This window comes from Glandiceps talaboti, chromosome 9 (genome assembly GCF_964340395.1).
Source record: "Glandiceps talaboti chromosome 9, keGlaTala1.1, whole genome shotgun sequence".
NCBI lineage: Eukaryota > Metazoa > Hemichordata > Enteropneusta > Spengelidae > Glandiceps > Glandiceps talaboti.
The window spans coordinates 23,245,554-23,258,724 of record NC_135557.1 but is presented as its reverse complement, the minus strand read 5'-3'; the positions used below and the strand labels follow the sequence as shown (position 1 = coordinate 23,258,724).

The window sequence follows — 13,171 nt, the reverse complement described above, 5'->3', positions numbered from 1 at the left end:
CATCATCAAAATCAACAACAACAGCAACAACAACAACAACAACAACAACAACAACAACAACAACAACAACAACAACAACTTACAACAACTCAATCATCATCATCGCCATCAGTTGTTCCGTTTGTCATTTCTGCCCGTTATAATGTTTAATTACAAATTTGATTAACGTTTGTTCTATACTTTCAATGTAAAGGTTATCGACCCTACCCGGGAATGTCAGGCGAGGAAGTGATACAAGCTCTGACAACAGGTTATCGAATGCCGAAACCATCGAATTGCAAAAAGGAACTGTAAGTAAAGTTATAAAAAAAATTCCCTATTTACAGAGAGAGAGATAGAGAAACAGTCAGACAGAAACAGACAGACAGACAGACAGACAGACAGACAGATTTAAACAACAGATAAACAGTATATGTATGTGTTTATACTGTGTATGATTTGAGTATTAATTTAAGGGAGGGTTGTTCTTTATGAATTGCAAGTTTAGTTGGACATATTTATCCACAGAAACAAGTTATGATGATATGGAGTTCGATTATATTCAACCTTAGACTATAACAAAGTGTTTCATGTATTTTGATAGGTATAAACTAATGATAAGCTGCTGGAATGAAGATCCAAACAAGCGTCCAACATTTGCTGAGATATTTATTGTGTTAAAACAGTTTGTGGAAGATGAAAAGGTACGTTTCATTCATGTTGTGGTCTATAACGTTAACGTTGCCTCTTCATCTACATGTGTTCCGATTTCAGGTTTGAAAAAAAGAATTCCTTTAATCAGAGAATTATTGAGAAGTCGCATATGATTGTGTCAATCGAGGTTGGATTTAGTTTGGGATAAACCAAAATAATAGTTCCTAATCAACAAAATATCAGTACCATGGATTTCAAATCTCAATCAAGGCAAAACATAACCAATACTGACATTACATAAATTCCTAATCACTAAATTAAACTTATTTCCACTAATTCTTCGTCATAACTAGGAAGCTCATTATGTCTTTTATCTTTATTTCCAGGTGTACATCAATGTGGAACAAGCTGTTGACGTTGGTGGCGCTGACTACGGAGGCGAAAAATGTTGAGCACTGTAATCTTCTTTATATATCCTATGTGTCGCACGCTTACGCCCAGTTGGCAAATTGATATTACAATAAATGAAAGGAATACTTACTCAGGCCGATCGTTCATTATACACATTATTTTGAGAATGCGAAATATGTTGATTTATATCCAGGATATGCCAGGAGTCACACAATCTTTAGTAAATTTCCACATTAATTGAATTTAAAAACTCGTATCAGCGGAGAAACCAAACTCCCATGCATGCACAATTCATGTAATAAATAGTGATTATTATATTTCTTTTCACTATGTGTACATTAACTGGGTCTATTTTTTAATACGTGTATTATTCGTATTTTTTATTTCTAAATCATGAATTTGTAATCGCAAAGTTTTTAAAGTTAGAAGTGATCTCGATGTAATATTGGTCAGCATACCTAGAATTTCCTACTTTTTAAGATTGTAAAAGGAAAAAAAAAAGGGGGGGGGGGGTTGATAACTGATCAAATACCAGACTCAATTTAAATGTTATATTGACATTTATCGTCATATAACTGGGAATAAATACACCATGTTACCTGCTATTATAGCAACTAACTTAACATTACTTAGTATTTTGTTATTAGAAATAAATATTTTGGTTATCCAGTTTCCTCGTTTCTGCTTGTATCAATTAAAACTGAAACACTACTCCAAAATCTTTGTGTCTCTATGCGTGTGTGTGTTAACATGTACTCACCCAATCACATTTATCACCGTCTCAACGTTAGCATGTCACATGTTCTATGTAAACACCATTATTTGTAACCGTATGTATGTATGTATGTATGTATGTATGTATGTATGTATACATACTGACTAATAAATGATAGTATTTTTCTGGTGAGGACCATTGATATAGCCCACTAGAGACTTATCTAGTCCATGAGCCTGACTAATAAATGAAATGTTAAATACAATAACATTATGTATGGTAATGTATGTATGTTGATCTATATTCGTTGTTCTACTCTCCATCTCTCTCTCCATTAATGTACAACGCTGTTGGTGTGATTTGTGTACAGTCCTAAATAATTGTTGACTGAGTACCATGAGTACGTAATACTGCCACCCATACACACAACGCTGTATCTGGCCGTACTTCAATGCCAAATATCTAATCTAGACTTACATTATTTATTTTATCTGTTTTCCTCGTTCCTGTATAACTAGGCACGTATGCTAACACTGTACCATGCTCAGACCACCACAGCAAAGTGGTCTGACGTTGTCTGAGATACATGCTATCCATCAACCCTTACTGATAGATAATTGTGTCACACATGACACAAGCTTTAATTGAAACATTCGTATACTTTTTAATGAAATTGATTGAAAATATATTTTTATTTTACAACATCATTTCTAATGTAATAAATGCAGTAACTACTTTAAATGTGATAAGATAAATGTAGAGTAAATATGTAATTATAGTAGAATCAGAGAAGTAAATATAACACTTGTAATCGAGTAGTCTAGTATTCATTGACGACATATATAGGTCAATTTGAAAGCTTGAGTAAATATCTAAGTGACTATATGTGAGTATACCTGAGTTATATGTAATGCTACAGTAATTATATCTATGGCAACTGTCTTGTCCATATTTATGTATCAAAGTACAAAACACAAAGTTCTCGACAATAAATGAATGCAATGCATATTACAAGAATAATCGGTAACATTGGATATTTGTGTACATGGCATTGCAAAACTGTTAAGTTCAAGGTCGAAAGAGAAACAATTGTCAACGTAGACCAGAGCAGGAAAATGTATGATTAGTGGCGTCAACTTTATTTACTGATGAGAATAAATCATCTAACTATTATATTGATCTAGAATTTAACATGACCTTGACTTGTAAGCATCTCCAAGTCATGGAAATCTATCTGTATACCGAGGATAAATACAAATGATGCAAATGCAAACTATGAACTATGTTTAAAGTAGACCAGCTAGTTATAATTATTTATGTCGTTTTCCAATTGCTTGATAGGGACATTCCTGTAGGACCACCATTTATGATCAAGTACTATTGGGATGATATATGAATTTTCAGACAGCTGGGTTGTTCTCAAAACATCAATCCACACATACTCTCTTCCTACTACGTATACCCCACAAATAGCTGACACTCTTTGTCTGAGTGGTGGTGATCTCTTCTTTTATTCAGTTTGATCCTCACTGAATAATGTTGTTAGGCATACATTATTACCTAACCTTGCCCACTCTTCAACTAATGACAAATAAAGGAAATACAGGGTGTTTTTTGTGAGGAGTATAAAGTAACATAAAATAACAAAAAATATAGACAGAGTAGATCATACGATAAACAATGTCTCACATGTCTCCGTTATCACGATCACATCCTAATGATAATAACAAGGCGACAACAAATTTAAAGATGACAGCATTACAAAAAAAAAAGAATCTTTAAAAAAAATTAAATTATTTTTTTTTAAATCCAAAAAGTCTAAAATTATATATTACCTTTAAATAAATACAGAACGTGTATATTGAGGCATCGACTTTCCATCCATTTGTAATACATTGATTTCTAATTGTTCTTGAACAGAAGACGCATTGTTACTATCTGCTTCCTCAACAGGTTTCATGTCGTATCCTCGAGTCTGTGCATTTCGTCCGTTAGCGTCCGTGACGTCTTCTATTTCGGGAATCTGCTCCACCTTTTTCGAATAAAAAAATATTGGCCGGTATTTGAAAAAGTACACATTTCTTTATTTGCAAAAAAATGATCTAATAACTTATATTGTTTGAATTTCCAGTAATATAATATTGTAATATTCAAATATAAAATCTTATTCATAAATATTTTTAAAAAAACTAAATGTTTTGTATTGTAAATTCGGATGAAGATTTCAAAATTAAATAAGATATATCAGCTAAATATTTTCGGCACTGTACATTTGCGTAAAATAGATGCAGTTGATGTTTTTAAGAGGGATTGCTATAATTTCTTATTTACAAAGTATATGGATGAATCATTTTAAGTCAATTGTACTTATTGTATCTGTAAATGTATTTTAAACAGTCTATTGAAATTTTATTCCTCTATTGATTGTCACCAATGTCCATTTTAAGTGTTTGTTTGGTATTGAATATTTGTAGTGCACTGTATTGCCGTGTATTTTATTGTGTTGTTATTTTGTATTTTGATGTATCTCGACCTCCACGAAAAGAGGTTTAAAAACCTATGGAGTTATCGAGATTAATAAATAAAGATTAATAATAAAACTCCCCTTGTCTTCGTCTGTACATCTAGATCTGTTGTCTGTCTAGATATGTTTGTTTCTCTCTCTGTATGTATGTATGTATGTATGTATGTATGTATGTATGTATGTATGTATATGTATGTATGTATGTATGTATGTATGTATGTATGTATGTATGTATGTATGTGTGTGTGTATGTATGTATGTATGTATGTATGTATGTATGTATGTATGTATGTGTGTGTATGTATGTATGTATGTATGTGTGTATGTGTGTATGTGTGTGTGTATGTATGTATGTATGTATGTATGTATGTATGTATGTATGTATGTATGTGTGTGTGTGTATGTATGTATGTATGTATGTATGTATGTATGTATGTATGTATGTATGTGTGTATGTGTGTATGTATGTCGCTGTCTTTGTCTCTTCCTCTGTCGCTCTGGCTGTGTCTGTTTATATGTATTTTTGTACGCATGTCTGTCTCCCTCTGTCTCTGTCTGTCTGTCTCACTCTCTCTCTCTCTTTCTCTCTCTCGCTAGATAGATATTGAAAAATAAATTATCATGTCAAGCAATCGACATCCCTTGCCTCTAATTCAGTAATCTATGATAATACCATATACCACCATAACAAATATTTACCTGTTTTTTCTTGTCAGGTTTAGCATACACATCAGAGACATGTACGGTTTCAGGCGCAACAGCTGCCTTCCTGGCTTGGGCTCTTGGTATGAACATATGACCAGTTTCTAAGAAATGTTGGGAAAGGTGGCAGATAATAATATGAGTATGAGAAATATATCAAATCGTCGGATAAGAGTCGTTGTTAATAATGTTATTGGTGTTGAATAATATTTATATATTATATATTGAAATAGTTTTGTTAGTATCAAAGATGATGGATCAGAAAACTGAACAATTCCAAATTAATCAAATATTGACAGTTTGAAGTTGAACAAAACTTTACCTATATATGCGTTCAGCATGTCCATATTTGTAATCCCTTCAGGATCATGCCTGTATGTACCACTTTCACCAAGTCTACCATAACATGGAATGAAATTAGACACTCGGATAAAACATATTGAAAGTTATAATTAATTACAAACATTCGTTTTTATCTTCCTCAAAAATGTGTATTCTTAACTGAATCATTGGAAAAGTTAATGATGTGCATATATATATATATATATATATATATATATATATATATATATATATATATATATATATATATATATATATATATATATATATATATATATTTACTGCTAAGATTTAAAAAAAATAATATTCGATGTATAAGAATGACATGGTTGAAAGTGTAACGGGATAAATTTATCTTATTGTACATATTTTGGAAATCAAATGAAATGTAGGATTGGTTTTAAAATGTGTCTTACCCTTTTACGTTTTCACCTGAAATCGAGAAGGACCACATAATATTAGTATAATGTTATTATATAACAAAGTATCGCTACGTTGAGTCCCCAACTTTATAGGATGTTTTTAAATATATCATATTATTGTCTGTCTATGATTACACTAGTATATTTCGATTATCCCCTCCTGATGGTATGCTGTTACGCAGCAGGTATTTCAGACTGAAAGCCTAGGGAAATAGTTCTACATAACAGCACGTGGGATAATGTCACGTTTAATAGTGACTGAACAAGGACAGATCACGAGCGTGTTTGAACACATTACATTCTAAGGCACATATTCTTTTCAGAATCAAAGAATATCACCTTAAAGGCTCCTGTGGATGTCACGACTATTGCCAAGGAAAAATAAAACACGCCTAGCACATTTCTTTCTATGTATATAAATGTTATTATGGATTACTAGTACATACTGTGCCGTCACATGATCTAAGTCAATCAATGAAGGTTGTATGGGAACAATGTGGTATGAATGTAATAACGACCAAGCAAACAGGGAAGGGTATCGTTAGACTCTCTCACAGTCCTCGGAGTAGCCCATCGCTAAAAAGGGTTGTTTTGTATGTACTGATAAATACTGCATAATTGGACTGTGGGCCTTCGTCGACTAGGTAGGGCTAATCATGTGTTGACGTGTCACTGGGATAGTACAATTATTTGATAGATATTGCTACAAACAAAACAGCTAATGGTGATGCTTCCGAAAACTGGTGAGAGAGTCTAGGCCACTGTGTCGATTTACGATATAGATCACCTTTTATTTCTTTCATCTTGTATTTACGATAATAATACCGTGTGAGAACTGCTCCAACTGCAATTAAACCACCAACTGAGAGGATAAGTAAGATGATTGCCCAGATATGTATCGAAGAACCTTTATAATTGATAATTAAAAAAAATAGTAGAAATAAGCAACATGGCAGATAAGTAGTGTTACAGTACGATGTGCCTGGAAATCAAATTAAAGAAGTCCTTAAACGATGTCAAACTTTGCCACATTAAAATGTTGAACCCCAAAGTTTCTTTTATTATTTCAAAAGGACTAGAAATCAACAATTTTTTACTTTCCCACAGAGTTAACATAGTAATCGAGGGCCATATCGGAGTACTAGTGGTTTAATGTAGATATCATTTTGACCACAACCTAAACTATTTCTTTGTTAACCCTTCATTTGTTACATTAATTTGATTTGAGAATAGGTAAGTCTTTGATTGAACAAACAGTTTATCGTTGAGGTAGAAACTGCGAAATGACAATAATGATGTACACTCATTTTCTCAATAAGACAATATTTCTCCAAAAATAAAGTATTTTATAAATGAGGGCGATTATCCAAAAATCGAAGTAGAAATAAAAGACTTTATAATATATATATATTGTGTACATTACTTTTCGTACGTACACATATCAAATGCCTTAGAACCGAAAAATTACCCCAGTTGTCTAAAGAGGTACGTTTATACGTTTAATACTGTATCCAGTACCTACGTTGTATGCAATAAATGACTGTGTGACTCGTGGTTCAAAATGGTTCCACTATAGTCAGTATCTAGGTTACATCAGTAAAAGCCATCTACATGCTTTGCAGTGAACATTGATTGTCCCATCCAACGTCTATGCAGTGATAAATATATATATAATTTATATAACAATAACAACGTTATTACAATTTACCTTCCCTGATAACTATTACTGAAGTATCACTTCCAATCCAATTGAACGCTTCACATATGTACTCTCCAAAGTCAGACCTACTGACACGGTACACAGTAAGAGTACTTGTCACTAGTTTGCCATCAGGGTCACGTGTTGTTACGTTTCTCATAGATTTGCCATTGTTTTCTCTGCTAATACCTTCTGGTATAACTTTGCCTGTGCTGCTATCATACCATACTATTGAAGGTGGTGGTACAGCCTCGGCGGTGCATACGAGACTAACAGTTTCATTAATTTTGGCGTGTACATCATCTGTTTCGTAAATGTCGGGTGAATCTGAAAAAATAAATGATACAATATTTTTTTTAAATAAAGATGAAAATTCAATGAACCGTCAATTTTTGACAAAGAAGTAATGACAACTAAGTTTCATTTAATGATTTTTGATTTATTTAATGTCAAAATTGGTTTTGGTTTGCAAACAATGAGATTACAAATGCACTATGTACTAAATTAATGTCTTGTTGACAAAGGATAATTGTTGGTACACCATGTATTATACATTAACTTGTACATTTCTAAAGACAAACGAATCTAATTCAGTCACAATATTGTTACAATCTGATGTATGAATATAAAATGTCTTTATTTGCCATGCTCTATTTTCTTCGCATATTGTTGTTCTTGCACAATTAAGAAAAAAAATATCGAAAAAAATAAACGATGAAAACAGACTAGCGGTAAACAAGCCGTATTGCTATCAGATTCCAATCACATTAGTTTCAGTCCGTAAAGGATAAACAAGAAAAGTGTTTGTTTGTTTGTTTGTTTGTTTACCTACCCCCCTTTTTTATGTATCAAGGAACTGTCATTTCCATCCGATTTTCAGTTTGAAGCACAGTATTGCATTACTTACCAAAGTCTGACTTTTCACCGTACACTAAAAATATACTACCAAACTATAGAGATTATAGGGTTCCAATTATGTATACACGACACGATTGCCCTTTGTTTATTTGTTTCAAATTATATCAAATTATATACAGACACTGATAGAGTGCAAGCATATTGAATGGTACATGTTATCTTACTGTCGGATGAAACAAGGACGGTTCAGACAACAAACAGTTTACTTGTGTTTACAGTGAGGTACAATGTATAATTTCATGTTCGTGCGCGTTGTCAGTGTCTGTATATTGCTTGTGAAATTAATTCGCAACGCAAAACGTTTAACAAGACGTAATAAAGATTTTATGCCACCCTATTGAAACTCTACATTCTATCTAGTTTTGTTGTAATACATTACTCACACTGGATGATAATTGCAATATCATTAGATGAATGTCTTGCTTCATCGTAGAACAGTGTAGTTGCTCTGCACTGGTAAATACCACTGTCTGATGATGGCACGCCATGCTCTATCTCAAAGGTAAGTTCGGTACCCTCAACTTCATAGATTACAAGCTCTTTGAAATACAAACTCATCATGTACGGGTCAGGGTTGCCATCATACGCCAAACAGTCAATTGTTATCGGATCTCCTTCTATGATGATGTCTGACGAGAGGCTAATATTGACTAGGGACAAGTCTATGAAAAAAAAAAAAACATTTTGTCAGTCGATGTATTTTGTCAATGATTATGTCCTAACTCAAAAAAAAACATACAAATACAAATAAAAGAGTACAAATTGATATTAAACATAAAATACAAAATAAGAAAATGTGTAATAGTATTAATCATAATAATAGTATAGGAAGTATATATTCAATTCGAAAATAATATGTAGTTGTTATATGTACAACATGTTATAATCTATAACTACACATTGTTACCAGAGAGAATGTATCGTGGTAACATAATATATAAATATATACCTTGCAATTGCAACCAGGGTAGATTCGGCTATCAAAATGAGCGATGTGGCATGCATATAGACATACTCTTAAAATTATTTGATCTACTTGGTAATTTTCGATTGAAAGACACCTCTTTCGATAATTGATATTCAATAGCAAAATGTATGCCGCTTATTCTAGGAACAAATCTACGTTGTACAACTTGTCGATCAAAGATGAGGAAGTTATGAATACTACATCATCTATTTCCAGAAAAGCTCTAGCGTGAGACCGGACACTGTGTATCTTCATTCCACCCACTGGTGAAAAATGCAACTCTGTCTCGATGTCGATATTTTTTTACCTGAGTATAACTTTTAACTTTCGCGTGAAATATATCGATATAAACTCATCGTACAATTATATATATTTTCTTAAATTCCATGATATTCACGTTATGATGGTTTGCAGGATTACAAATCTCACAAATATGTTAGACTTCAATGACGTTAACATGTGATGATAGGAATAACAACAATATATACACTGAGTCTTTTATATTATCTGGCCATTCGTCAATCATTAGTAAATGTAGCCATCACCATGGGACTTGAGTTTAGACGGTCGATTAACGTTAATCCAAATCGCTTGACAAAAACAACATGGTCAAGGTTATAGTAACAGTCACAATAGCTTATTGAAAATTCTGTCATGAAATAGAATAGTATATAGAACAGATACACTCATCAATGACTTACATTGAACATCGACTGAGACAGTGGCATTGCCGTTACCCTGTACACCGTTATAGAAAGTGTTGGCCAGTACACACGTGTATTCACCTCCTTCAGTTCTATTAATGGTCGATATCGTAAGTAAATCCTCATCGTGTTGTATGTCTATGTTTTCATGAAACCACGAAATTATATATGGACCATCAGGACGTCCAGGTTCTAGAATACCACACGATGCAACGTAATCATCACCTTCCATAACAGCTGATCCCGGGAACTGAGAAATATACACCATTGGTGAAACTGCAAAGGACATAATGCCAATGTTATTCTGTCATACTACAAAGTAAAACCATAATCTGCGCGTAGAATGGTGTAAATGTGGTCGCTGTAGAGGTGCGTGAACCAACGTAAAAAAAATATTACCAAACAGCAATGACCATCACGCGACATACTACTACAATTGCAACATGGGGATTACCTAGCTAACAATTTGCAAATAACATAGACAAATCGCACTGGTTTCGTAAAAATAGTACTATTCGCCTATCATATAAAACAAAATATGTACAACATTACGGAAGGTAAAATGATGTAAATGTAAATATGAATCTGAAAAAAAAACGTATTGTAGCTGTAGAATATTACACACAATCCAAAAACGAGAATTACAATTATCATGTACTTACATTGAACATCCAAAAGGATATCGTTTTCACAAGTAACCTGTGACCATTTCCATGCTGGTAGAGTTTCATGTTCTAATCGACAATTCAATATTGCACCATTATCATCTCGACTAAATTCCGTTGACCAAGTACTATTAGGAGCAGGATGACGATGTCTTTCTATCCATTTATCCATGCGTTCATACCAAACAAGATCACCAGGTGCATTGTCGTCTAATGCTATGTCGCACGTTAGGTTGACCTTCTCTCCTTCTATCACTGTTATGCCAGGACTTATCCAGCATTCTGGTTTATCAGCTGTTTGCCGTGCGCACACAACAACAGAATTGAAAATGAAAGAAATTATTTCCACATACAACTTGCGAAGGTATTAGACTACAATAGGTGCAACTGAAATGTTTTTCGTAAACAGTTTTCTTCTAAAGATATAATAACTTTCTCGTACCGTACGTACACCCTGGATAGTATTGAATAACCTGTGGGTAAATTCATATGTGCAGCTGTACACATCTTTAGGTCCACACCCACAAATCAGCTTTCCAATGCGATCACAATGCCAACATGTTACTGTAGAACGTATGAATACAATAACATGTACAATATCTCAGTATTGTATTTTTAAAATGCAGTGAATATATAGTTGATTGTGTGATTAAAAATAATTTCACTTACAGTGAGTGAAACTTTAAAAACAATATTTCATAAATACACACAGGAAAGTCGACATGCAATATAGATTATAAAATAAAGGCGGTCGACTCTACTTTCTGAAATTTAATACCATTCACAATCTCCGCCGTTAATATACGTACTTATGCGATGTACGTCTATCAAGTTTGACTAAATATAACTGATTACAAAAACTTGGTTACAAAACACAAGAGAGAAGAGGAAACGGGGAGTCAAGAAATAGCTTATAGTTAGTCTAGCCTGAGCCCCCAACATTGTACATTGGGAATGATAACAATAAGAGGGTTCCGTCATCGATGGGACTGAAATACCTACATAACTGGATATACTACAGTGAAGTCTATACAACATTATATTCAATTTAGATTAGTCTTTCTTCATATACTTACTCACTACATACAGGTTTGCCTCGACTTCATCTCTAGTGGTAAGATCGACACAGTCGTATAACCCAGCGTCATCTTTAGTTATATTGTGGATACGTAGATTATAGACATTGTTGTAACTGACTAACTCATAATCACCAGGACCGTTTCCAGTGAGTGCTTCACGTGAAGTCAACGCAGTGGCTACATCCATATACCATCCATACAGAGGTGGTTTAGATGTAAATGTACAGTCTAGATGCGTACTATCACCCTGGATAACAAGGGTATCTTTTGGATTCACAACAAAGGAAGCTTTCACTTGTCCTAGAAATGAAACATGTCAAGAGAAACGGTTTAGAAAAGTTCAACGAGAACAGCATAATCTCAATGCTCCTAGCTAACGAGCAAGGCTTTGTGATTTGTGCATTTTACTGTTCGTGTGTAACTTCGACCTGAAATAGCCAACACTTCAATATTCTGAGAAAAAAAAATAAGAAGAAAAAACCGTGGATTAAATTGGTTAAATGTCAAAAGGGCCTAATGCAAATAAACTGTATGTTTTTGCCATTTTCTGAAAATGGCACATTTGTCGACAAATTTAGGACATTTTCTGATAGTTTTCCCCTCCGTTCTTTGATTTGACCAAAATTATCCAGGGAGAATTGAAGACAGATAATTTGATAACATTTAGGATTAAAAGGGAATAGAGCCGAAATATGATCGTGACCTTTTTCTCAAACTAACATTTTCGCCAATTGTCCCCTTTGACACTACCGTCACGTGCACTTTTATATGTAAGCTTTGTAAGTTTTGCAAGAATTCTTTGTAATGCCATGTTTTATCGACATTTACGGCCGAATCGACAATATTGCAGCATTCATAAATTGTTCAATATAACAATTTTTGTGATAAGAACTTACCCTCTAAGAAGAATACAACTGCAAGCATAATCAAAACATGTACTCTGAAGACAGACAGGTTATTTGCTTCGCTAGAGCACATCTTCATCATAACCTTGCACCTCGCAGTATATAGAATATAGCGTTATGCAAGTTTTGGACCGGACACAGCTGATGGCTAAGTTCTAATGAAAACCTTGAACGTTGCGACTAAAATATATACACTGTACCCCTTGCCAATAGCATGACATAGTGGATTGAGAACACAACATGAAGTACAAAACACATTCTTTCTTGCATACCGACAGATTACGTCTTATCGACATCACTCGTTTGTCGTATCCCAATGAATGGGTAATTGTATAGGAAATATAATAAGGGTATTTGTTGTGAAACAGACTAATAATCTATATGGTGATTTAGCTAATACTTTTGACTGAGCAGATTAGTTATTATCGAAATTAGAGAAAAGTGATAGACAGGTCATACACAGTAAAAATGGGTCACGACCTGCA

The 13,171-nt window shown here is 33.5% G+C and overlaps 1 protein-coding gene across 1 annotated transcript; it reads right to left on the bottom strand.

Moving 5' to 3' along the window:
* Nucleotides 1-3,596: 3,596 nt before the first annotated feature.
* Nucleotides 3,597-12,705, bottom strand: LOC144439992 (kin of IRRE-like protein 3). The gene is made up of 8 exons (XM_078129221.1): nt 12,678-12,705; nt 11,779-12,081; nt 10,700-10,996; nt 10,035-10,313; nt 8,750-9,028; nt 7,458-7,775; nt 4,983-5,089; nt 3,597-3,791 (listed from the first exon to the last, which is right to left on the bottom strand). Exons 1-8 carry the CDS (start codon nt 12,703-12,705, stop codon nt 3,597-3,599), a joined length of 1,806 nt encoding a protein of 601 aa, XP_077985347.1.
* Between the last annotated feature and the right edge of the window lie 466 nt (nt 12,706-13,171).

Bases quoted from the DNA above. Each gene is read 5' to 3' on its own strand.
- LOC144439992 (XM_078129221.1), bottom strand. From the start codon at position 12,705: ATGCTTGCAGTTGTATTCTTCTTAGAGG. The intron at 10,997-11,778 runs GTAAGTATATGA...CACGGCAAACAG, and splicing joins GGCAAACCTGTATGTAGTGA to CTGATAAACCAGAATGCTGG. The intron at 9,029-10,034 runs GTAAGTCATTGA...TTTTTTTCATAG, and splicing joins TGTCTCAGTCGATGTTCAAT to ACTTGTCCCTAGTCAATATT.